We start from the raw sequence: 23,039 nt of genomic DNA on the forward strand, positions 1-23,039 counted from the left end.
TCGTGCCCAGCCGGGCTCGCGCTAAGCGAGCCCGGCTGGGCACGAGACTACTCCCCCCCAGAAGAGGTTGGACGCGTTCACGTGAGCTGTACATTTTCATTGGAAAATCTTCGTTTCAAGACAATTTTATTAAAACTATAGTGCATGTATTTCTAAATCTAACGGCGTGGCGATCCCCAGCAAACCCCGCTGATTTGGCTGGTAACAAAGCCAGAGTTTAAAGCGCCAATAAAATAAATTACTCGAAATCAGTTTTATTGAGGAAGGTAATACCAGGGGCGGATCCAGGGTGGGGGCTGAAGCTCCCCCCCCTTCATATTTAGGCTTTACTTGATCAATATGCTGAGGATTACAAAGAAATTTTGTCTTAGCATAATTATATGATCACTAATAATACAAATACTCATAAAACCACCTTATAAACATCTTTCCAAGGTATTATCAGTGGATTTATGCTAAAGTTTATGCAACAAGGACCCGGATCAGCACTGGAGGTGTACAAGATCGAGACACTCTAATAGAGCAGTCAGCTAACTACTCTAATAGAACATTCACTGGAACATATAGTTGGTTCTGTTATGGAATTTTTCCAAATCTGCCTGCACCTATACATACAATGAAGTGCATTGGTCTGTTTAAAGGGCTTCATTCATCTACTTGTGTAGTTAATAAGTATGTCAATACTTAATTCAAGTACACAATTTTCATTGAAAATGCTCTCAGATTCAATCTTGTATTGTTGAAATATCAAAATTTTCCACTTTCAACAGTATTATTCTAACATGCACTTATTCAGCGTTGTGCAATTGTGAGAGGGGTGCATCATGTACTTGGTTGTCTGTACCTGCCCAAAGTTTTCCATTAGCAAAATGCTTCAGAGAGCCATATCTATAATCTAAAGGCATGCAGTATATAAAATATCTACAGGCAGAAAATATTATGAATTTTATGTGAAAATGTCTCCAAATTACAGTATTTTAGCATCTATTTTTCAAAATTTTCCTGGGGGGCATGCCCGCAGACCCCCTAGTTCCAGCATGCGAAGCATGCTGGTAAGTGTGCTTTGCACACCTCTACCCAAGAGATTAGTGTCTTGAGTTAGCCCCCCCCCTTTCATAAATCCTAGATCCGCCCTTGAATACAGTGTCAGTGTAACGCAGTGAAGGGTCGTTGTTTCATTATACAAAACGTACGTGGCAAGTCTGGTGAAGTTGTATACATCAAATCACAATTTGTTAATTTCACCCCGAATCGTCTCAAGTGCATTGAGAAAACAAAGTACATAGCCTTGAAGCCTACGCAAGAAATAGAATGAAGACATGACCAGCTTTAGGAAATATTGAAGGAATTGATGGCAACCTTTATACCTCAGATATAGATAAATCCAATGCACTTAACAAGTTCTTTTCCAGCGATTTTACAAATGAGGACCCAAGTACAGCACCAACCTTTAACATAGACAAAAGTGATGACATCTCATTATCCAGTATTACCATAGATCCATCTATTGTGTTTGAAAAATTGGCTTCTCTTAAAATTGGTAAGGCACCTGGACCAGATGGATGGCCAGCATAAGAGGTTTTCAAACAGTGTGCAGATCAGTTATGCGTCCCTCTGTCTATCCTTTAAAACAAATCCTTAGAAAGTAGTGTACTGCCAGATGATTGGAAAATTGGTTACATAACACCTATAATACAAGAAGGGTAACAAGACTAAAGTAAATAATTATCGTCCCGTTTGTCTAATGCCTACTGTCATTAAAATATTTGAATACATTATAAAGGATACTCTGTCCAATTACCTCTCTGACAATAACTTACTCTCACCTAATCAGCATGGGTTTGTTCCTAGTTGTACTCAACTACTACATGCTTTTAATGATTGGACCTTATCACTTGATAAACGTCTCTCTGCTGATGTAGTTTATTTTGATTTCTCAAAAGCAATTGACAGCATCCCACATACTAGGCTTTTATTGAAACTTCAAGCATATGGAATTAACAGTCAACTTTTGAGCTGGTTCAAACGTTTTCTTACGGGTCGACGTCAATGTGTTAAAATTAATGGTGTCTTGTCATCTTGGGTACAGGTTTCCAGCGGTGTCCCACAAGGTTCAATACTTGGTCCGTTATTGTTTTCTCTATATGTTAACAAACTGCTGTCACTTGTTTCCAGTCAGTTACTGATGTTTGCAGATGATATAAAGCTCTATCGTACCATCCGTTCTTCTGAAGACTGCCTTGTACTGCAAAATGGCATAAATATCTTGCTTGACTGGTCAAAACGTTGGTTATTATCTTTTAATATTTTAAAATGCAAGGTCTTACATATTGGCAATACTCCATACACTGGCAATTATACTATAGCAGGAATCCAGCTGGACCTATTGGATAACATTCGAGATCTCGGCATACAAATTGACTCAAAATTAAAATTTCATATTCACACAGATATGGTAGTTAAAAATGCCTAACGGATTCTAGGTCTCATCTGTAAATCATTTGAGTGTAAAGACTCTGATGTCATGGTAATGTCATATGGGGACCTTCTTACACACTTGACAATCAGAAACTTGAAAGAATACAGCATAAAGCAACCAGAATGATTCCATCTATCAGCCATTTATCATACTACGACAGATTAAGACATCTAAACATACCATCTTTACAACACCGTAGACAAAAGGGTGATTTGATCTATTTGTACCAAATTCTCAAAGGCAGTTATGACATAGAAAATCATTTATTTACCCCATCAACTTCTACTGTAACAAGAGGTCACACAAGGAAATTATTCAAGCATCACACTAATTCGTATACAAGATCTAATTTTTATAGTAACAGAGTAATCAATGACTGGAATTCATTACCCCAATCTATTGTTGATTCTCCCTCTGTCAATGATTTTAAAACACTGCTGGACAGACACTACAGTAATTGCTTATTTGATTTTGTATAGTAATTAGAATAGCTAAGTACTGCATAATTAATTTTTTTTTATGCATGGATGTAGCTACAGGCATAAGCCTTTATCCTTAAAATACAAATACAAATACGTGAAGGACGATCTGAATATCTAACGAACCCCAGTGAACTCCATAGTTTTTTTCAGTTTAGTATTGCGACTATTGAGGGTAACGTGAAATATCAAAGAAAAGAATGCAATTAAGAGCAATACATTTAAGTAGCGCTTATAGCGCGTTCAACCTCCTCTGTAGCACTCCCATGACGGAGTCCCATCCACCGCACTGTAACTGTTATTTGTTATTGTTATTCTCTACTTTACTCTATGGAGTCTATGCTAAGAAAAGGGTTTTGCCTTTACCCACACCTACAGTAGTCTCGCGTGGCCAGACCCTTTCCGCGCAGCCGCTTATCGATTGGAGATTATATAAGCGGCACGCTCCGCTTATAATTTCCAATTGATAAGCAGCTGCACGGAAAGGGTCTGGCCACACGAGCCACTTATCAATTGGAAATTATAAGCAGAGCGTGCCGCTTATAATCTCCAATCGATAAGCAGCCGCTGCGCAGAAAGGGTCTGGCCACACGAGACTACACCTACAGAGCTAGAAAAAGGAACCTACAGAAAAAAAGAATATAGAGTGAAGCCTACTAGGGGTAAACTACAAACACTGAGTGGACACCCTGGACTCGGCAAATATGAGATCAGCCAGAGCAGGAATGCAGGGTATCCAGAGCTTGATCTTGAGCCATGAATACACATAATGGAGGACTTGAGTCTTGAGTAGTGAAAAGTTGTAAGTACAATGTGGCCAAAAGGTTTTCTCCAGTAAAATAGCTGGAGTCTAATTAATGGGCTGCTCGTTCTGTAGGAGAACCACGCCAACTGATTTAGTGAGGTCAATCCCCATGAAAATTGTGGATTCTTTCTCGGTGGGGTCTATTCTATGGAACGGAACAGAACGGAATGATGGACTAAACCACGGAACGGAACACTTTCTCAAATAATTATATTTATTACTGTGCAGCAATCAAAAGATTATAACGCACAGGTGTGATCATAAAAGTTACTTAAGTTATTAAAAAACTCATTAGGGGTAGAGGAATTATTTACATCAGCAGGGACTTGGTTCCATAATTTGATGAAAAAGGAAAATTTGTATGCACCGATTAGAGTCATTGGTTGGTGATAGTAGCCACTCCTTAAACTTGAAAGTTTAGGGGTAAGATCATTTGTAGGCACAATCAATTATCCGTTAATTATTTTGTAAAAAGTACTTAATTTAGCTTGGGTTCTTCTTGCCTGTAACAATGGTAGATTAAGAGAAGACAACATGTTAGTAACACTTGAATATCTTGAAAAGTCATTAAAGCAAAATCTAACAGCAGTTCTCTCGATTGATTCTAGCTTGTTTATATTCAACAAGGTGTGGGGATCCCAAGCAGACGCAGCATATTCAATGATTGGACGAACCATAATCTTGAAAGAATTACATTTAATGTGAGTAGGACATTTGCATAAGTTACGATACAAAAAGTTGTTTACTTGTTTGGCCTTGTTGGTAATCCTTTGGACATGCTTATTCCATGAAAGGTTGCTTGAAATTGTTACTCCAAGGTATTTGGTATGAGCAACTTGGGTAATAGGTACAGCTTCAATGCAGTAATTAAAGACAATGGGGTTTTTCTTATTGGTAACTCTCAAGAATTCACATTTGCTGGGGTTAAACTCCATCTGCCAAATACGTGCCCATTGTGCGATAGCATCTATAGTATGTTCACGTTGAGCTGAATCCTGAAAAACGGCTAAAAATTAAAAGTGGATTTTTTCTCAACAGAGTTAACATTTCAGCCAACCAGATGATTATTGGTAACAGCAAAGGTGTCAACAACAGACACATATGGTTTGGCTCCATTACAAGTTTGGGAAAGGGCTGTATTGGGCACTGTACTTATATGGCTTCCCCATAGGAAATGTATTGTGAAAATATTGATTGATCGTAAATATTATGTCAAACATTTGAACAAAAAGATTTTGAAATATTTTTAGCGGGTCAAGCAGTACTACAAATGAGCCAAATTTCAAGATCGTGTGTAATTGCATCCATGAGTTATTAAATGTTTTTGAGGGTTCAGCTCAACGTGAACATACTATAGGTCTTCTTGTAATACATGACAATCAGATTCAGATTTAATGTAGAAGTAGAGTAATACATCATCGGCATACAACTTTACTTTAGAGCGTACTCAAGAAGGTAAATCATTTATATACAATAGAAAGAGCAGTGGGGCTAGCACTGTGCCTTGAAGAACTCCCGATGATACTGGGGTTGGATGGCTCTTTTGACATATTGTGATCTATCGGTTAAGAAAGATTTAAGCCAAAGTAGTAGTGCTCCATGAATTCCATAATGGTGAAGTTTTTGGAAAAGACATGCATGAGGTACCTTGTCAAAGGCCTTATGAAAGTCTAACAGGAGGACATCACATTGACTCTTTTCATTAAGGCACTTGGCAAAATCATTAATAGTGGTGATCAGTTGTGATTCACAGCTTCGTTTCTGTCGAAATCCATGTTGCCCGTCACATAAGTACTTTAAGTGTTTGGTAATGCTGGAATATACAATATGTTCTAAGATTTTACAGCAAATACAAGTTAAGCTAAGGATACTGGCCTATAATTGCCTGGATCGGATCTGGCACCTTTTTTAAAAATTGGGACAACTGCTGCTGTTTTCCAAATGTTTGGTAAAACACCTTGGTCTAATGACGCTTGAAAGATAACAGTAAGGATTGGTGCAATCTCATATGCAACTTCTTGTAGGAAACGTGCTTGAAGGTTATCAGGTCCAGGTGCTTTGTTCACTTTGATGTTAGATAATAGCTGGGCTACACCATCTGAATGCACTATAATCTGTGGAATACTAGATAATGTTTCACCACTTAGGTCTGGGATATGAGATGTATCTTCGTGGGTAAACACGGATGAAAAGTAGTCTGCAATTAAAAGTAAATCTGCCTTTTCCTGTGAGTCAGTATAAGTAGATCACTGATGTTTCAGCATACTGACTCCTGTGTGATCTAGTCTTTTGCTTTTAATATATGACCATAAACGTTTGGTGACAACATTACTGTTAGGATCGATGAGATTGGCTACATACTAGTTAAAGCATTTGCGGCATTCATACTGACACTGTCTTTTAATATCCTTATATTTAGCCCAGTCATATTCTGTATTAGTGGCACGGGCATGATTGTAGGCACGTTGCTTTTTACAGGTTAGACGCTTGATGTGGCTGTTAATCCAAGGCTGGTGGTAAATTGAAGCTTGCAACTTACCATTGCTGAAACTGCCCTTACAAGTTATCCGTGGCACCTCCAATGGGTGAAGATAAAAAGAATTAAAGGATCGATTGTGAGTTCTTGTTGGTTGTCATTAGTAACAAAGTATTTTTTAAATTTATTTTTATTATTTTTTTGATTCCGGCCCTAATGGCACTCCCATCCTCCCCGATCTCTAGCTAGAAGTTAAACCTAATTTAATTTATAAATGACAAAAAGCAAAAGAAAGAAAAAGCAGCTAAACCTACAGAGCCTTAATTGTGGGATGAGCTGTATCAGTGATGTTCGTCCATGGTTCATCTACGGATATATCAAGAAGGGCACTTTATGTGAGCTGTTTTGCTTATTTTGACTTTAGAAAACAGTCTGGGCCGGCTTTTCAAGTCATAAGTCAGTGTACAAATAAAGCGGCAAGCAGGAAGCGACACTGGTAACAGGAAAGAGCTAGCTGAATTAAAACTTGAAGAATTTTGTGCAGTGTGTGAGGAGCAAATATTTTGGCGGACCACAAGGAGGTGCAAACATCACTGAAGTGTATGCATGGAGTTATTAACAGCCGGTGCAGTGGACTAATGCTATATTCAATAGTGAGCTGGATTTTTCTGTTGCACAAATTCAAGGATGTGTCTGACTGCTAGCCTTGAATCGGGCTAAATGCCAAAACTCCAAGATCAACCAAATCTCAATTATAAGCCTTCAATACATGTGAAACCGTGCCCATAGCCACCAGGCAAATGTGATTTGGACCAAGATGTGTGTGTGCGTGTGTGTGTGTGATTTCAATGTATCTAGTCAGACCTGAAATGGAACACTCACATTAATTACATACCACCTAAGAATCCTAGGATTTCTTAAGTGTAACATTTCACATGCTTCACTTCAAACAAAACAGGCTAAATTTGTTCATTTATTTTCAAGTGATTCCCAGTCCAGCTGGTCCATGAAATTACAGTGGGATCACATGTATTTGTTACAGTGCGAGCTGCTCTGTGTTGGATCTACTCTAGATTTGAGTTTCAAGGTAGACTGCCAATGTACCGACACTGTTGTAGCATATTTAAGTGGAGGACAAATGAATACAGTAATGCTAGATTATTTATGTATACAATTTTTTCATAATGAAATTGATATCCCATTTTGATTTGTACTTCACTTTGCAACATATTCAAGAAGTTACCACCCTTTTAATCTCCAACCACTGTCATTAATTAACCAAAATCTCACCAGTGTTTGTTTTTTCCATCTACAAGGAGCAATAATTATCTGAAGGCTCTAATTCATATTAAGTATTTAAATCTGTAATTTCTCTTATTGTAGTTATACTAATTTTATTGATTTGTCTATGTTTTCTTCATTTTCCTTTGAAGTTGTACAGTATAGGTAAACAACAATAAATTTTCTCTCCCATTTTATTCTAGGATTTCTATTGACTAAGAAAAATTTAATTATTTGTATACAGGCTCAAAATTGAGAAATTATAAAGGAAGTGAATTAGTAGATTATAGTCAGTTTGCTTTTGGATATTTAATGTCTCCAACTGCAACAAAAATTTGATGAATCCATGCATCTCATCACTGGTTGTCTGAACATTCTGAAAGTGATACCTCACTCAATCAACCATATAATATTATTTTGTTTATTAGACTGAATAAAGTCATGATCACCTAGCCTATTCCTGTCACCAGTAACTTTCTTGTTAATTTCTCTGTGGATATTATGCTCTGAAACTGAAGAAAATGAGTGGTCTTCTAAACTATTTATCTTGTCAAGATCAGCAGAAACAAATGACATCCAATCAGCTACTGTATTGTAGTAACAAACTTGCCTTGGTCATGCAATAAATGAATTGAAGACACCTGCTTGATATATCCGCCCCGGTAGTAGAACAGTCACTGCATGAGACAGCTATTAATATTTTATTGTTATACTATTCCATTTTCCTGGAGGTTCCACTGATAAAATGCAATTTCAGCAATGATAGTGGCTAGCCAAGCTGCAAGTTTTGACTCAGAAAGCATTCCATTCTGTAAAATAAACCCCATCCTGGATTCAACTCACTACTCAGGCTGAGATATCTGGCAGTCCACTACTCTGTTATTGAATCATTGATAGTGGTTCCGCACACAATATAGCCTCCTCGAGGTATCTGAATGTTTGCTCCTCACACACTGCACAAAATTCCTTTAGATTCTGCTTAGACTGAGTTGATTCAGCTTGTCACCATACTTGTTTCCTTTGTAGTGTGACTACATACTGATTTATGCTGATTAGAAAGGCTGGGCCCCAGACTGTACATTCTAAAGTCAAAGTAAGCAAAAACAACTCACATAGAGTAAGCGATCTAAGTTCCCTACTTGATACATCCGAAGATGAACACATTGAGTTAGCTATTCCCACAATTAGTACTTCGTTACTAATGACAACCAACAAGAACCCACAATCGATCCTTAAATTCGTTTTATCTTTCTTGGGGTACGTTTGATTTCCTGCTGGAAGTGCCACCGATAACTTGTACAGCAATGGTAAGCTGCAAGCTTCAATTTGAGAAAGCATTCCGTTCCGTCATAGATAATATACAAACATGGATTGGAAACGCCCGTATTATTTACGTAGTGACGTCATAGACCATCCTCGTTACGGTGCGCGAAAAGTTTACAGTCGTTACAGGTGGAACATTTTGCATTTCTTGTAAGCTACAAATACGTGTTTGTTGGTTACAGCTGGGTTACAAAGCACCTACACTAATTGGAGGCTGGACTGGTTATGGATACTGGCGAATAGCAAACAACAGCTTAACAAGATGCAAGTTGAAAGGTGAAGTATAGTGTTTCATAACGGTTGGGCAAATTTCCTGAAGAAATAAAAAGTGCAGCATCGTTTGTTTTCTGTTCTTAACTTCACTTATAGCAGGCAGAGTGGCTTTAGCTAACCAGGTATCCAATGTTTCACTGTATACTCGGACTGTTTGGATAAAACGACAGAAAACAGGCGCTACTTTGGGCAATTGTTTTACCCAAGCCGAACAAGTCTTCGGCTAAAAATTCCTTTCAGTTTATCAAACATTTATTTGATTGCGGCGTAGAGGCTATGTCAAAATAGCTGGTAAAGATGCTTCTGAAATATTTGCTAACGCGTACCTGCCAGTATCCACCTGTTGCCAATGATATTCCCTCCATCTTGTTCAGTACAAAACGCTACACAATAAACAATGTAAAAGGAATGTCCACGCCTTGAAACTAGCCTTCAAACAAGCGAGAGAAAGCCAAACAGCCACCAAGTACATTTCAACACATTTCCCAATGTATTGGCGCACTGTAACTAGGATAGGTAAATAATTTAACGGGCGTTTCCAATCCATGTTCGTATATTATCTATGGTTCCGTAGTTTAGTCCATCGGGTTTTACTCTTTTCACCACCTTTCATAACCCTTACGTAATATTAAGCTCAAAAAGCATCCAGACTTCCTACTGTAGTTGTTGCTCTCTCTCTTCGACTTTAGGGGATGCGTCCAGTAGTTGCCGCGAGTAGTAGACTTTAGGGGAAGCGTCCAGTAGTTGCCACGAGTAGTAGACTTTAGGGGAAGCGTCTAGTAGTGTTAGCGTTAGGGTTAGGGTTAGAGTTCAGCTTTGGTTTCTTCTTCACCTTTAGGGTTAGGTTCTTCTTACTATATACAGCTTATTTCGTTAGTCACATTTATAAGATACAAAAGAAGGGAATCAAGGGAGCTAGCAGCGGTAGCATAATCGGTAGAACACTGGATAATCACACTGGGATCCTGGGTTCGATCCCCGTTCAATATTGCACTTTTATTTTCGCCTTTTTGGTTCACCGTTTTTTGTCTAAGTTCTGCATGTAGGGTTATGAAATAGGGTGAAAAGAGTGATACCCTTAGTCCATCGTTCCGTTCCGTTCCGTAGAATAGACCCCACCTTTTTTCTCCCGTAAATTGCATCATAGATTTATAGCTGGCCAGCTAACTCCAAATCTATGATTGCATGGTACCACTTGTTCTCATCTACACAAACTGATGTAGGCTAAGTCCTCATTAACCCTCTCCTTGGACCACACCTAGGTTGGAGCTCAGACAACCAACTAAAGAAAACATGCATTCTTTGCGGCAGTTGGCATCCTGTTGTCTCCATCCTTGCCACATAGCCAAGCAACTCTAGTTTCTTCATTCTAATCTTGTCTCCATATCTCCTTTGTCACGGTGATGTGTTCTGACTACTGGTATATCCATGAATTACTCTAATATATCTATGTTGGAATGAGTTCAATTTATTAATGTGAGGGATCCAGCACTCCACCCATAATTATAGTAACACAGGCAACACACAACACGGGCATTACATATTCTCTAATCTTCTTATTAGACAGATGTTATTAATTTCTGTCCATAACATATATACACCAAAAGTTTTTAAAGCCTGATGATGAATTATCCTTCTATCAACGTCCATTCTACCTGTTGCTACTATCAGCAAGAGTAAATAAAAGAGAGTTAGAGAGAAAGAGAGAGGTCCAAGTTCTAGATTACTATCTCTATTATTTACTCTTGCTCCAAAAATTAATACACACAAACACACACACAAAAGCATCTTCAGCTGCAGTGCTAGCACAATCAGTGAATCAGCACTGGGACGCCTGTACGCTACTCAGGTGCTATGAGTCAGTGCAGCCAAATCCTCCTGGGGCATGTAGAATCAGTAACCCACAGGAGGCTGTGTCATGTCTCACAGGTAAAGGTGAGACACCCAAAGTCCCATCTGGACCTTCACCCACCATGGACAGTTGGGAATTTGCTTCCCTAGTTATACCAGATACCCATTGATATTACAGCTAGGTGGGCTGCTTCTCCCAGGCCACCATGGCCAGGTCCCTACTTGAACAACTGCATGGCCACGGGTTTATGTAGACTGGAACAATGGAAAAAAGGAAAGAACCCAACCACCCAACCACATGTACATACAACACAGATCTAGACAGACAGGCGGACATACGGACACACACATTTATAGGATCAATCAGCCTTCTGTCAACATCTACACTACCTGTTGTTGTGTGTGCATGTGTCTGGCAGGAAACAAACAATATAACATACATAACAGCAATGAAGGCATATTCACCTTACAAGAACTATTATATAGGTCACACACACACACACACACACACACACACACACACACACACACACACACACACACACACACACACACACACACACACACACACACACACACACACACACACACACACACACACACACACACACACACACACACACACACACACACACACACACACACACACACTTACCCTCACGCACACGCACAAATTTGTGTGAATAACTGCTTGTCTGCATGCATGCCTTTTAAATACACATCTGCATGCATGCACTGTGCTTTTAACCATGACTAGTGACGTAGCCTGAGTGAACACTGGCAATTACATTTCATTGGTCTAACACACAACTAAACTTTTACTGTGTATGTTACTGCACTCCAAGTTTTATAATGTGTTCTGGACAAATAAAATTTTATCACCGATTTTCCTAACATAAGTATCACAATTGGGGGCATAAATAGTTTCTAGTTACATGTACCCCAGAACAATAAAGAATGAAATACACCATCATCATCAGACATTATTGTCACATTTTGTTTCCTTTCAAGAGAACACGAACATTAACTAATTAATTTGATTGTAAAATTTAATCTTGTTCTTTTTTCTGGGAGTATCAGCTCACTATGATCATCAAGCCACTTTAAATTGTAGTGTTTCTTCCTTATTGTTGAATTCCACATAATATGATTTAGTAGGCGTACTGGATAGCCATACACTTGTATTAAAATCAATAAGTTTATCATCTTTAGAATACCATTTTCTATGGATCCTATAACATACAATATGATGTAATTACACTAGTATAAAGTGGAAAGTCGCTTATCCAAACAATGAAATTACTTTTCTGCTGAACAATTCTGTTAACAGGTGTATGTCCTATTAGAGTAATTGTACAAAGCTCTGAATACTATGAAGTTATGAATGCATTTAGTTTGGATAATTGACTTTTCACTGTGCTATTAAGGCTAACCTGAAGGGACATGATAACTTAGTACGAGCTACAAGTAGTATAGTGACCAGTACTATCAACATTATTAATGGAATATAATAGAATGGTATCAAAATAGCTGCATGTTCACTCAGTGATTCCACTTCTCCACATTCGTTAATTTCAAAAGAGTGACTGGCATCAAAAACTGAATTCTGTTAACAAAGTACATACGTACTACATGCACTTACGGAATAGTGGTTAACCTGGAATTGTTCAGTTGACGTGATAGTTAATAGTAACAGGAAATTTGTTAATACAACAGTCTCTAGTATGTTGACATAGAAGTTCTGGTATGGCTGAATGTAAGCATACAATGCTGTACACACCATTGTTGCCAGTAGCACCGGAATCTACACCAACACAACATAATTTAACAAAAACTGCAACCATATTTCAAATATCTTACTAAGTTTCTTGGAACAGCAACAATAATTGCAAGGAATATATATCTTCTGAGTAACTCCACTGATGCCCAGGAACAATATTTATCTTTGAATGGTTGTTTTAAAGTTTTTGACATGGATTTTACCCAGTGTTGCTATGAGCAGTATTATAAAAAAGTTATACTCAGAATTTATATCTACTGTACTTTGATTTTCTTCGATGTGACTGCCATTACAAATATTACTAACAGCATGCACAACGCTGACACAAGGATGGCCACAATAGCTAGAGGAATATGACTTCCCGTAAAACACTCCACTCTTCCATCTATGTACCATCTCTGCATGTAGATCAAGAATCAAGATAAACAATATGTAACCATTAGCAACATACAGATGCAACGCTAGACTACTGAACACAATTTGGCACGTGCATAGTAGAGAAGCAGTTTAGCTTTGGTACTTGCCTTGTGTACAGAACAATTTTAGATTCCACATTAACTACATTAGAGGGTTAATGTATTGAAAACCAAGCAGTAAACATCAGTACCAATCATGTCCTAAACCTGTGTAACATGCGCTTTTAAAATACTGTAGTTTCCATTAGAAAACAATTTTCAAATGCAAAAATTATATGAAATTTCTTAATACTAGCTACATATAGAAAGTTTTCGAGCATTAACTGTGTGGCTTATACTGCCTCTAGCTAATGTAGCTATTGAAAGCTTTCAACTAAGACCACAATAAGCATGAAGAATGTGTCTAAATCCGTATCAGTGCTGTGAAAGATTGATATATTCTAATAGAGCAGTCACATATAAATAATGACAACTGGGAAGACATATACCATTTACCCTTGTACTTCGGTACTGAATTGCTTGACAAACATAAAATTAACAGTGACCAGATTCTGTCAGTCAATTGTAAAGGTAGATACCATACACACAGAATTGCTCACTATGAATAGATGTAACTGGGCCATCTCCCTAGAACATTGGTGAGAGATATCTGGTAAGCTAGATTATCCAAAATTAGTTGCCATTTGTACAACCACAGAGACTGAAGTATTTTATATAGTTGCATTATGCATATTTTTTTGTGCAGGGTTGGAGGTGGGTGGTTGAATCAGTCTCAAATAAAGAAGAACACAATTGGTGAGCTCTCTGAGGCTTCTCAGCTCACTAAACACCATTTTCTAACAATAATCCATGGCCATTGAATGATGTCAAAGCTCCACTCATGGCTTTCACATAGTCTGTAGGAATGCGGCGATTATGCTGGCATAATTTCGAGTATAATAGGTATGTGTAGGAATCAGGAATTATGCATAAAGCCTTAACAGCAGGAAAATCTGCAAATTGCATGATTCCGTTTAAAAGATCGAAATTGTCCAATAGAGCAGTCAGAAACTCTAATAGAACAGTCACCGAATATTGCTGCTCTAATAAAGCAATAACATAGTAATGAAATATATTTTGATATAGCAACCAGACAAAAGAAAAGAGAACTATTGAAACATCAATTAAATGGTATAATATAGACATTATTGGACAAAGCAATGGTATAATTTTGGGAACAATGGGCATTTCTCAAAAGCACAACAGGTGGCTTTTTGCCAAGTTATCTCAAATCTGGTCACATAATTATTATATCCATTACACATATGTTACCAGTTTCTTTGTTCCATCAGAGTCTTCCAGTAGGGGACAGTTCAATACAGATACTGAAGTGTTTACAGCATCAGTGTACAGTAACATGATTAGTAGCCACAATCCATTCCATTTAATCCGAAGTTTTGTCAGGACCTTGAATTTTCTGTTGTAGTACAGTACATGAATGTCAATAACCTAGTATCACACAGTACAAGTATGAGAAATTTTAAGTTCAATTAGGGACCATAGAAATAAAAAGTAGTAAAACAAGGGAGGTCGCCTTCACCTGCACACATATTAGTTCCTAATTCAGTCTATAGCGATTAAATTAGGGTTTGTAAATGTGGGCAATCTCCCTCGTTTCACTACAATTTTTTTTTCTATATTGAACACAAATTTCCTAATTACTCTTATATGTTCAATCCATTACACAGTGTTTCAAACAAAGAACAGTCTCTGCAGTCAATCCAGTCGCTACAGAAAATACAGACCATTCCTGTTACAAACGTAGGGAAGCCAGATCACGCACTACAAAGAGAAATGGGACACAAAGGAAAGTCCATGGTGTGTGCATTGTACATACTGCAGTATGCCAAAAGGTACCTGTCGTACTGAGGTGACGTCTAGTAATGAAAAAAATCAAGCCTATAACCTTAGATGTTATCGCGTTTGTTTAAAGCCATAAATAAGAAATTCCTTTTAAACAAAAAAAATTTTAATTGTAGCAACTTGGTTTTGGGTCACACTGAAAGCACTTTTGGGCTTGGTAATACCTCATCAGGTGCTGTGAAGGTATTGTGAGGTTATTCTTTTGTGAGAATTTCCCTAGTTTACAGTACTACCATACTGTAGGATAATCAATAATGTAGAATTAACAATACAATTAGAGCTCTCTGTCTGTTTATCTGAATGCCATACTGATTACTCACTAGTCTCTGCAAGTATCAATAAATTTTTGGCAAAACAATAAACCTAAAATTCCACTTTGCGGAGAGATCCATGTCTCATCTGATGGGTAAGGTTGCTGTAAGATTATAGGTACCACCCACACCACGTGTGTAGCATGGTACAACCACTCCTCCTGCTATGATGTTCTTTCAGAATGCATACTCAACTTTTACAGCCAGCTTAGTGAAGTGGTATGAGTCTTATTAATCTGCAGAATACCTTGGCATCAATTGCATGATGTCAGAAATGGCAGCAACATTTCTACATATTTTTGTCCCTGCATGTACCAATGAAGGTGCTGAATTGGTCATGTATATTATATAAGTAAAAGACAATGGAGAACACTTGCCAAGTGGCAAATGCTAGAATTGATAATGTATATCTGCAAACAATATATTGCACACAATAAGTCCTTAAATATACGTAGGAAAATCAAACACATTTGCGACTGAATTTTGGAGAATCACCTTTACGGGTACATTCAACACATTAAATATTTAGTTCTGAAACAAGCATTATAAGTTAAATTCCTACCCATTGTAGAATAAACCATAGATACCTTGATTTACAAGAAAATTTTAAAAATATTTGAGAGTTGTTTGAAAAGTGTTTTCTGCTATTAACAGCACCACGTTAGTTTCAAAAATTCCAGGCACAACAATAATGGTAATTTTTCAAAATTCAGTCACATTTGTAGGTTCTCACTTTGCAGCAGTGTAGAGAATGACAGAGATGACAACTGTCAATAACAATGGTATATATCTGATAGTATAGGAGACTACTGCACTCATTTCAGAGTACAGACAAAAATCATAGGGAAAGTAAAGGCTGATGGCACTGCTGATGTAGTACAACTAAAATTATACACAAAGTATTTTACATACTAATACACAGTGTTGCTTACATATGGCTGAACAGCACTAAATGTTGCTGGGAAATACTGTGCTACATAAGGAGTTACCTGTTTAGTATACAAGTGACCAATTGTTACATGTCATGTGTACACATACTTGTAGATAAAACAGAAAGGGATAAAGCCATTGAGGTAGTGTCAGGGAACTCAGTAGAACTCCAGTGATAACAAGTATGTCCACTATGACTATCAAATAACATTACAAAATGTGATATAAATTACAACTTGACTTACTCAATGCCACCAGCAAAAGTACGTTAACACTACCACAGGAGACACAATTGTTGAGAAGAACACTCAATCCTTTATCACCGTGACAACCACCACACAAATACCCTATAAAGATTACATGTAATGTAAACATTTCAGACACATTTTAAATAGCATAAATTCGTAATTTAACTGCCTGCAAAATACTGAATCATCTATGTTATTATACAGTACATAAATATAATGCCGGTCTCTTATTATTTTTTGCATATACACACACCATACCTTGTCTATCACAGACACACTGAAGATCATCATCATCATAATCATATACACTGTTACACACATTATCACCACTATATTTACTACAACGACAGTAACCAGGTGGACATTGATAGTATTCAAAATAACCATTCAGTGATCCGGTATTAATGTGCTGTGCCCAGTATCCTTCCTGTAATGAAACAATTACAATAATACAATGACTGACAACTGACTACCTCTAATATTATTCTTCTCTGGTTTGGCAGACAGTCCACAATATTTTGATCATTATTATTATTACACTGACACTCATACTCATCTTCTACATCAGTGGCAAGTAGAACAAGACCAGGAGGACATGAAGTCACCGTCAAATTGAAATACTCCACCTGGAGCCGATTTGTATGCAGCTATAGCCCAGTATAGTTGATACAAACATAGCTACATCTATGTTATACACTTACAAAAGACTGTTCCCTAAATGCTACAACTTTAATACTGTACGTTGAATTTACAATTTTACTTTGGACTATCTCTGATGATATAATATGAAAATGTACATCAAACGTTGGTAGTCCAGGCACTGTTATCTTCGCAGTAGGATTGAATGCAATGGATATACCCTGTATAGAGTAACAATACGTAGATATGACATTAATATACATTGCTTACATTATTTGGACTTTCTTGCAAGCTCCCAATTATCTCCACAAGGTCTGTTACTAAGAAATCCTGTTCATCGTATGACAATATTGTCAACTGTTCTACTTTCCCAGGGTAGGAAACCATCTAAATATCATGGGAATTACACAAAATCGTATAAAATGTTAGACTAACAGAGGAATTTTGTATGACAAAATTCACAGCAGGAGTCTGTACAGCCAGCGTCTTGTTAAAGGTGTCCACTTCACTGTGACCAGTATTGACATTTGTGTCACTGAATGATAAAACAACACAACAATATTCTAATAGAACATGCCTTTTCGTATAAAACACTACTCACCTGTAAGACACAAATGGCCAGCGTAGAACATTGCTGATATTTGAATAGAAATATGGAGTAGAATATGTGTACCATGAGCAAAAGTTTAAATCATTAGCATACACAGCTGATCCAATAAGCGCTCTATTGCCTGAAAACTCCAATGAGATCTAGACCAGTATCAGCATACAAAGTATGTGACGGACATAATACAATCTTACATTATCCCACATAACTGGTGGTAGCTCATTATCATGTTGAATAAAACACAAAGGATTGTTTAAGGCCTTTTCAAATGTGGAAATGATGTATCTGCTGTTGACCACAATGGCCGCTCCAAAACTACACAATATAAGGAAATAACTAGGTGAATGCACAGTATTGTAGAGGTGAGCCTTGTTTAGATAGTTATTGCAGTTTGGTAGCTACTTGCATGCTCATTGCTTGCTTGTACAGATTGACTAGTCATTAATCATGCAAAGAACAATGTTGATAAATTATTAATCCTAATACTCACGTCACACATGAGGAATTAATTATCACACGTGTTAAAAGTAATAAAAATATCTGATTATATAGTGACAAACTTGGCATATACCAGCATGCACAGCAGATGTAACAGTTATACCACAGCTGATACATATATACACCCTAGGGCCGCAGACCCGAGGGCTAATGGTGTAAAACCCGATGCGATCATGGTATAAGAGATACAGTACACATTGGGCATCAAAGCCATGGGCAAACTGCATTCCCATGATAACGCTTGGGAAAAGCCCCCAGCAGCACCTTTGAACGCCCATATAATTATTGTACAACTGTTGCACTAAAGTTGCCAGCAATTATGTATGCTTGCTACCAGTTTGTACTACTTTGTGGTTAGCTATCATTTTTACCATGTGGCTAAATAGATATTTGCATAGTGAAGCTATACGTAAGTACTTAGTTTGGTTAGCGCTAGGTGGCTTTGGGTTATAATGTAATCAACTCCATATAATGGGTCTTATTAAAGCTCGATCGCCTCAATAAATTGAGTAAGTACACTTATGTGGTGGTGATATTTGGTATTGCATGGTCTTACTGTCTTATATCTTACCTTCCAATGTTGTTAGCAAATGTGAGGTGTGTGCCAGGTGTCATGTTAATTTGGCTGAAAGTAAACAAATATAGACTACCACCATCAAGGTCTTCAGCATTGTTCCCATCAAAGTTAACATATCCATGTAGATCAATTCTACTAGCAATTGCCTAAATAATTAAAACATCACAATTCATTTATTTGTCACGTCATCTCTATAATCGTTACTATTCTCCATAAATTATGCAAATATTTCAAAATAAAACTTGCAATCAAGACACATTACAGTGTGTTGTATGGCCAAGAAATCTGCATGCCACGCCGCGGAAAATTCATGCTATAACTTTGCACCACTATTGCTGTGTAGCTGCTTGAGTGTCAGGTAGACCAAAGTTGATCAAAATCGCTCCAGTAATTGGGTGGTCAAAGGTTTAATTTCCTGCTTTGATTTTCTTTTCTTTTTAAGACGTTCATATTTTTTGCTTTTCTGTTCATAGTGGCCTAGATTTAATTTCTCAATGCACATCCTTTACTCAATTTCCCCCGACATTTTGTTCACACATTCAGTGTATGGAGATAAATTCAAATAACAAGTTGGGCCAGGAGCCCATAAGTGCAGCAAGGCGCAAAGGAGTGTTTAACATCTTCTAATAATCTCTGCACACTGTTGGTGAATTCCAACTGTCACCAGCTTAATACACAGTGCCTTATAAGGATGTTGGTGAATTGCATTAATGCATTAGCATGGTCTCATTGGTTCTAACACTTAGATGGTGTCTTTGTCTCATCTGTAAGCGCAACTCCATAGTGACTTCAGCGCACTTCAAGATGTGGCATTCGTATTCTTCAACACCATATCTACATCATTGTCACTATTGGCAAATCATGCTCAATCATGAAGATTGGCTCACAATTTTTCATACCATACCTTGGTCATTGAAGCCAATAAACACACATTATATCCAATTATTGGCTGAATAAGGTAATGGTAACTACAGAATATCAACAAAGGTGTGTTTTATTTGTTAAACACTCCTTTACGCCCTTGCAGCGCTTGTGGGCTCCTGGTTTGACACTAATTCGATAATCAATATTCATAATGTTATGGGTGGTCGTGATCAATATCGTATATATGATCATATACGTATACGATTGCATATGAAATTCTTACCTACAATAAACAGCTCAACAGGCATTGACAGGTTCCAGAGACAAACATAACAGAAGACATTTTATATTCACATACAAACTTAGCCCATTCTTTTACATACTCGAACAACAGATCCTTTATGATTTGTGAAAGTGACATTTTCAAATCTTCCATTAGAAAATGCAAGGTCTAAATTGACTCCACTTGCTCCAGAATTACCATCAAATATACTAAAAAAATTATAGACATGATGAAACAAAGCAACAGCTTTACAAGTAAGAAACTTACCAGTTAACAAACTCAACAGGATTTTGACGTTGCCTGTTGCCAAAGAAGTTATATGATACAATGGTAATAGCACCAGCATAATCTGTGGCTGTATTGTTGTTGAATACACACTCTTCAAATTTCACATGTACACTGGGATATCCAAGATTTGTTGGTGTTAGATGAATACAGCCTGCAGTTTGTGCATAATTTTTATTGAACGAACAATTGTAGAAGGTGCAAGTAAGACTGGAAGTGTTTGCAAAGTTTGCAAAACTCAATGCTCCTGCAAAGTTAGCAGCTAAGTTGTTATCAAATATATTGTTTCCGATCATGTAGGTTTGATTAGCAACAAACCCCCCAGTAAAAATGAATAATCCTGCACCAAAGTTCTCAGCATAATTGTTGATAAACACACTGTTGTTGACCACACAATTAAGTGAGCTTGTTGCTAAGCTAACTGGTATAGACAAGCCTCCACCTCGTCCACTAAATATTCTTCTAGCTTGCAATTCTGTAGGTGAAATATTTAGTCCAGAGGGTGGGGCTGCACGATTGTTAGTGAAATTGCAATTAGTTACAAGAACATTCACATTGTTTAATGCAACAAGTTGACTATTGTAGCCAATGGAAAGGCCTCCAGCACTTCCTTGATATGGCTTCCTGGTGAAGTAGCTACTTGACGTGTTATTGTAAAATGTACAATTAGTGATGAAAACATTTTGTGAATTGTAAATGTTGATCGTACCATGTTTGTGATCACTATTATATGAATAATACATAATTATACACAAAAACACACTGTGGAAATGATGGAAAGCTTGGCATTGCATATATTTTGACAGAAAAAATAGCCAAACACAATTGCAAGGTTGCAACCAGGTCATGGTTGCTAACTTAAACGATCAGTTCACTAAAGAAGGAAACCAGGATGTGACAATCTGGATGTGACCTGCTACAGAAGTGCATTCCATTATTGGTACTGAAGCCTTCATATATACTATGACTCTATGTAGCTATAGCCACATATGGGTCTTCATCACAACACAGGTTAACATGTACCAGATTAGCAAGGATGTCAGATTATTGAGTTAGTATTACATAAAAACGTTTTTTGATATACAAAACAATGTCGGATTAGAAAGGTATTCTGGATTAAAGAGGTGTCGGATTAGAGAGGTTTCAGTGTATATATGTAGCAAAAGAGATGGAATCTTGTTTGTATCAAAGCCTACAATAGGTGTGGCCACATCTGAAAATAATGGGTAGTTAGCTATTTACAGTTCAACTTTATGCATGATTTAATATTCATGTTTCTTGCTGTTTACATAGCAGAGTGATTTATTGGTGGTACTGTAGAATCACACACTTTGATTTAAAGAGTCTTATACCTGTGACCACATACTTTGCAATATCACCTGACTCTATTCAGGAAGATAGTCATGGGCTAACAAACTGGGTGTAAAATAAATTTTTCATGGAACACCAGAACATATCTACTGGTGTGAGTTGCACAACGACAGATAAAGGGTAAACGACAGGACCCAACTGTACATTATGCACATGTACAACTGCACAGCATGTGTAAATCATATATGCATATGTACTAAACCACAGATAATATATATACGGTATATATTATCTATGACTAAACACAGTGCACAAATGTAGCTAGGCATACCGGAATATACAGTTTTGTATCACAACTCTGGATGCTTCTTCGATCAGTAGAGGTACTGGACATCTTGCGAATGCCAGTCCATCAACTAGAACTAATGAAGCGCCTGATAATGGTAGTAGATTATTCCTCAATACTTCCAAATCAGATTTACCACCCACACAATCAATATTGACTTGACCCCCACTACCAATCATTGACAAACTGGTGAAGTGTACACGCATCAACTCTACTATATCCAGTTTAAACCTGTCTCCAGCAAATACAATTCTAATACACACTGGAACATTGATAGATGACATATCGTTCAGTAACTGATCCAGTTCTCGCTGATCACGGACCAGTTCATCTCGCAGTTCATTACGAAATTCTGCAGTGCAGTTGTGACCAGTTACACTCTTCCAGTGGTAAGCAAAAACAATTAGAAAGCAAATTGATATCACATTCGCCGATATTCTTTTCATTTTAGTAGCCTGGCTTGTGAAAGGGCGTGGCTTCTTGCCACGTGAATAAATTGGACCCCGCCCCTCCCTGTAATAGTTCCATTTTTGATGTTCCGGTATCCAGTTAACATGTGATGCCTTGGCTATTTTACTCTTAAACCAACCCTCTCTTAGAGTTGGTCTAAGACGAGTTGCTGGCTGACTTTTATTTTCAGTCTGAAGTGGTGATTTGATTAGCTACTGTACTGATGATCTTTTCCTGCCACATGTGACTACAAAGACCAAGGCCAAAGTAGACATGCATGGCAAGGATAAATGCTACAATTTAATCTAAGTTTTACTGCAAGTAAATCCTTTGACATGCCAAGAACTTTTTTGCAGTGTGAGAAACTTTGGACTTTCACTGTGGTGGTTTGCCACATACTGAGTATTTCTCTGCTTCCGTGAAACCCTCCCAGTTGTTGAACAACCCTCACTTCTTTCAGATACTGAAGCTGTGTGGGCCAAGCTAACATTTCCTAGGATGAGCCCATTTTACATTTGTTCTTTTTATCGTCCACCCAACATTGACACTACTCCACTGACACAACTTCAAACCATTCTGCATGGTTTTCAACTCAACCATTCACCTCCAAACATTATTATAGCTG

The 23,039-nt window shown here is 37.5% G+C and overlaps 1 protein-coding gene across 2 annotated transcripts; it reads right to left on the reverse strand.

The window, feature by feature from the left end:
- Positions 1–11,806: 11,806 nt before the first annotated feature.
- Positions 11,807–22,617, reverse strand: LOC136258427 (uncharacterized). Of its 2 annotated transcripts, XM_066051744.1 has the most exons (21): positions 21,950–22,546; positions 20,290–21,030; positions 20,123–20,231; positions 18,870–19,021; positions 17,995–18,115; positions 17,795–17,943; positions 17,629–17,728; positions 17,464–17,580; positions 17,256–17,414; positions 17,028–17,201; positions 16,813–16,981; positions 16,552–16,653; positions 16,415–16,503; positions 16,309–16,365; positions 16,110–16,258; positions 14,475–14,619; positions 13,011–13,145; positions 12,828–12,959; positions 12,625–12,771; positions 12,401–12,573; positions 11,807–12,199 (listed from the first exon to the last, which is right to left on the reverse strand). In XM_066051744.1, the coding sequence occupies exons 1-21, from the start codon at positions 22,408–22,410 to the stop codon at positions 12,061–12,063; spliced, it is 3,720 nt and encodes a 1,239-aa protein (XP_065907816.1). In that variant the 5' UTR covers positions 22,411–22,546; the 3' UTR covers positions 11,807–12,060. The 2 variants fall into 2 exon arrangements, with proteins under 2 accessions (XP_065907816.1, XP_065907815.1); XM_066051743.1 differs by lacking the exon at positions 17,256–17,414 and having other exon boundaries at positions 17,028–17,180; positions 21,950–22,617.
- Between the last annotated feature and the right edge of the window lie 422 nt (positions 22,618–23,039).

Source organism: Dysidea avara, chromosome 6, assembly GCF_963678975.1.
Source record: "Dysidea avara chromosome 6, odDysAvar1.4, whole genome shotgun sequence".
Taxonomy (NCBI): domain Eukaryota; kingdom Metazoa; phylum Porifera; class Demospongiae; order Dictyoceratida; family Dysideidae; genus Dysidea; species Dysidea avara.

Excerpts from the sequence above, each read along its gene's own strand:
- LOC136258427 (XM_066051744.1), bottom strand. The coding sequence starts at position 22,410 with ATGAAAAGAATATCGGCGAATGTGATATCAATTTGCTTTCTAATTGTT. Across the intron at positions 13,146-14,474 it reads CTGATGGAACAAAGAAACTG|AGATGGTACATAGATGGAAG; the intron begins GTAACATATGTG and ends ATCTACATGCAG. Across the intron at positions 12,960-13,010 it reads TCACATCGAAGAAAATCAAA|CAACACTGGGTAAAATCCAT; the intron begins GTACAGTAGATA and ends TACTGCTCATAG.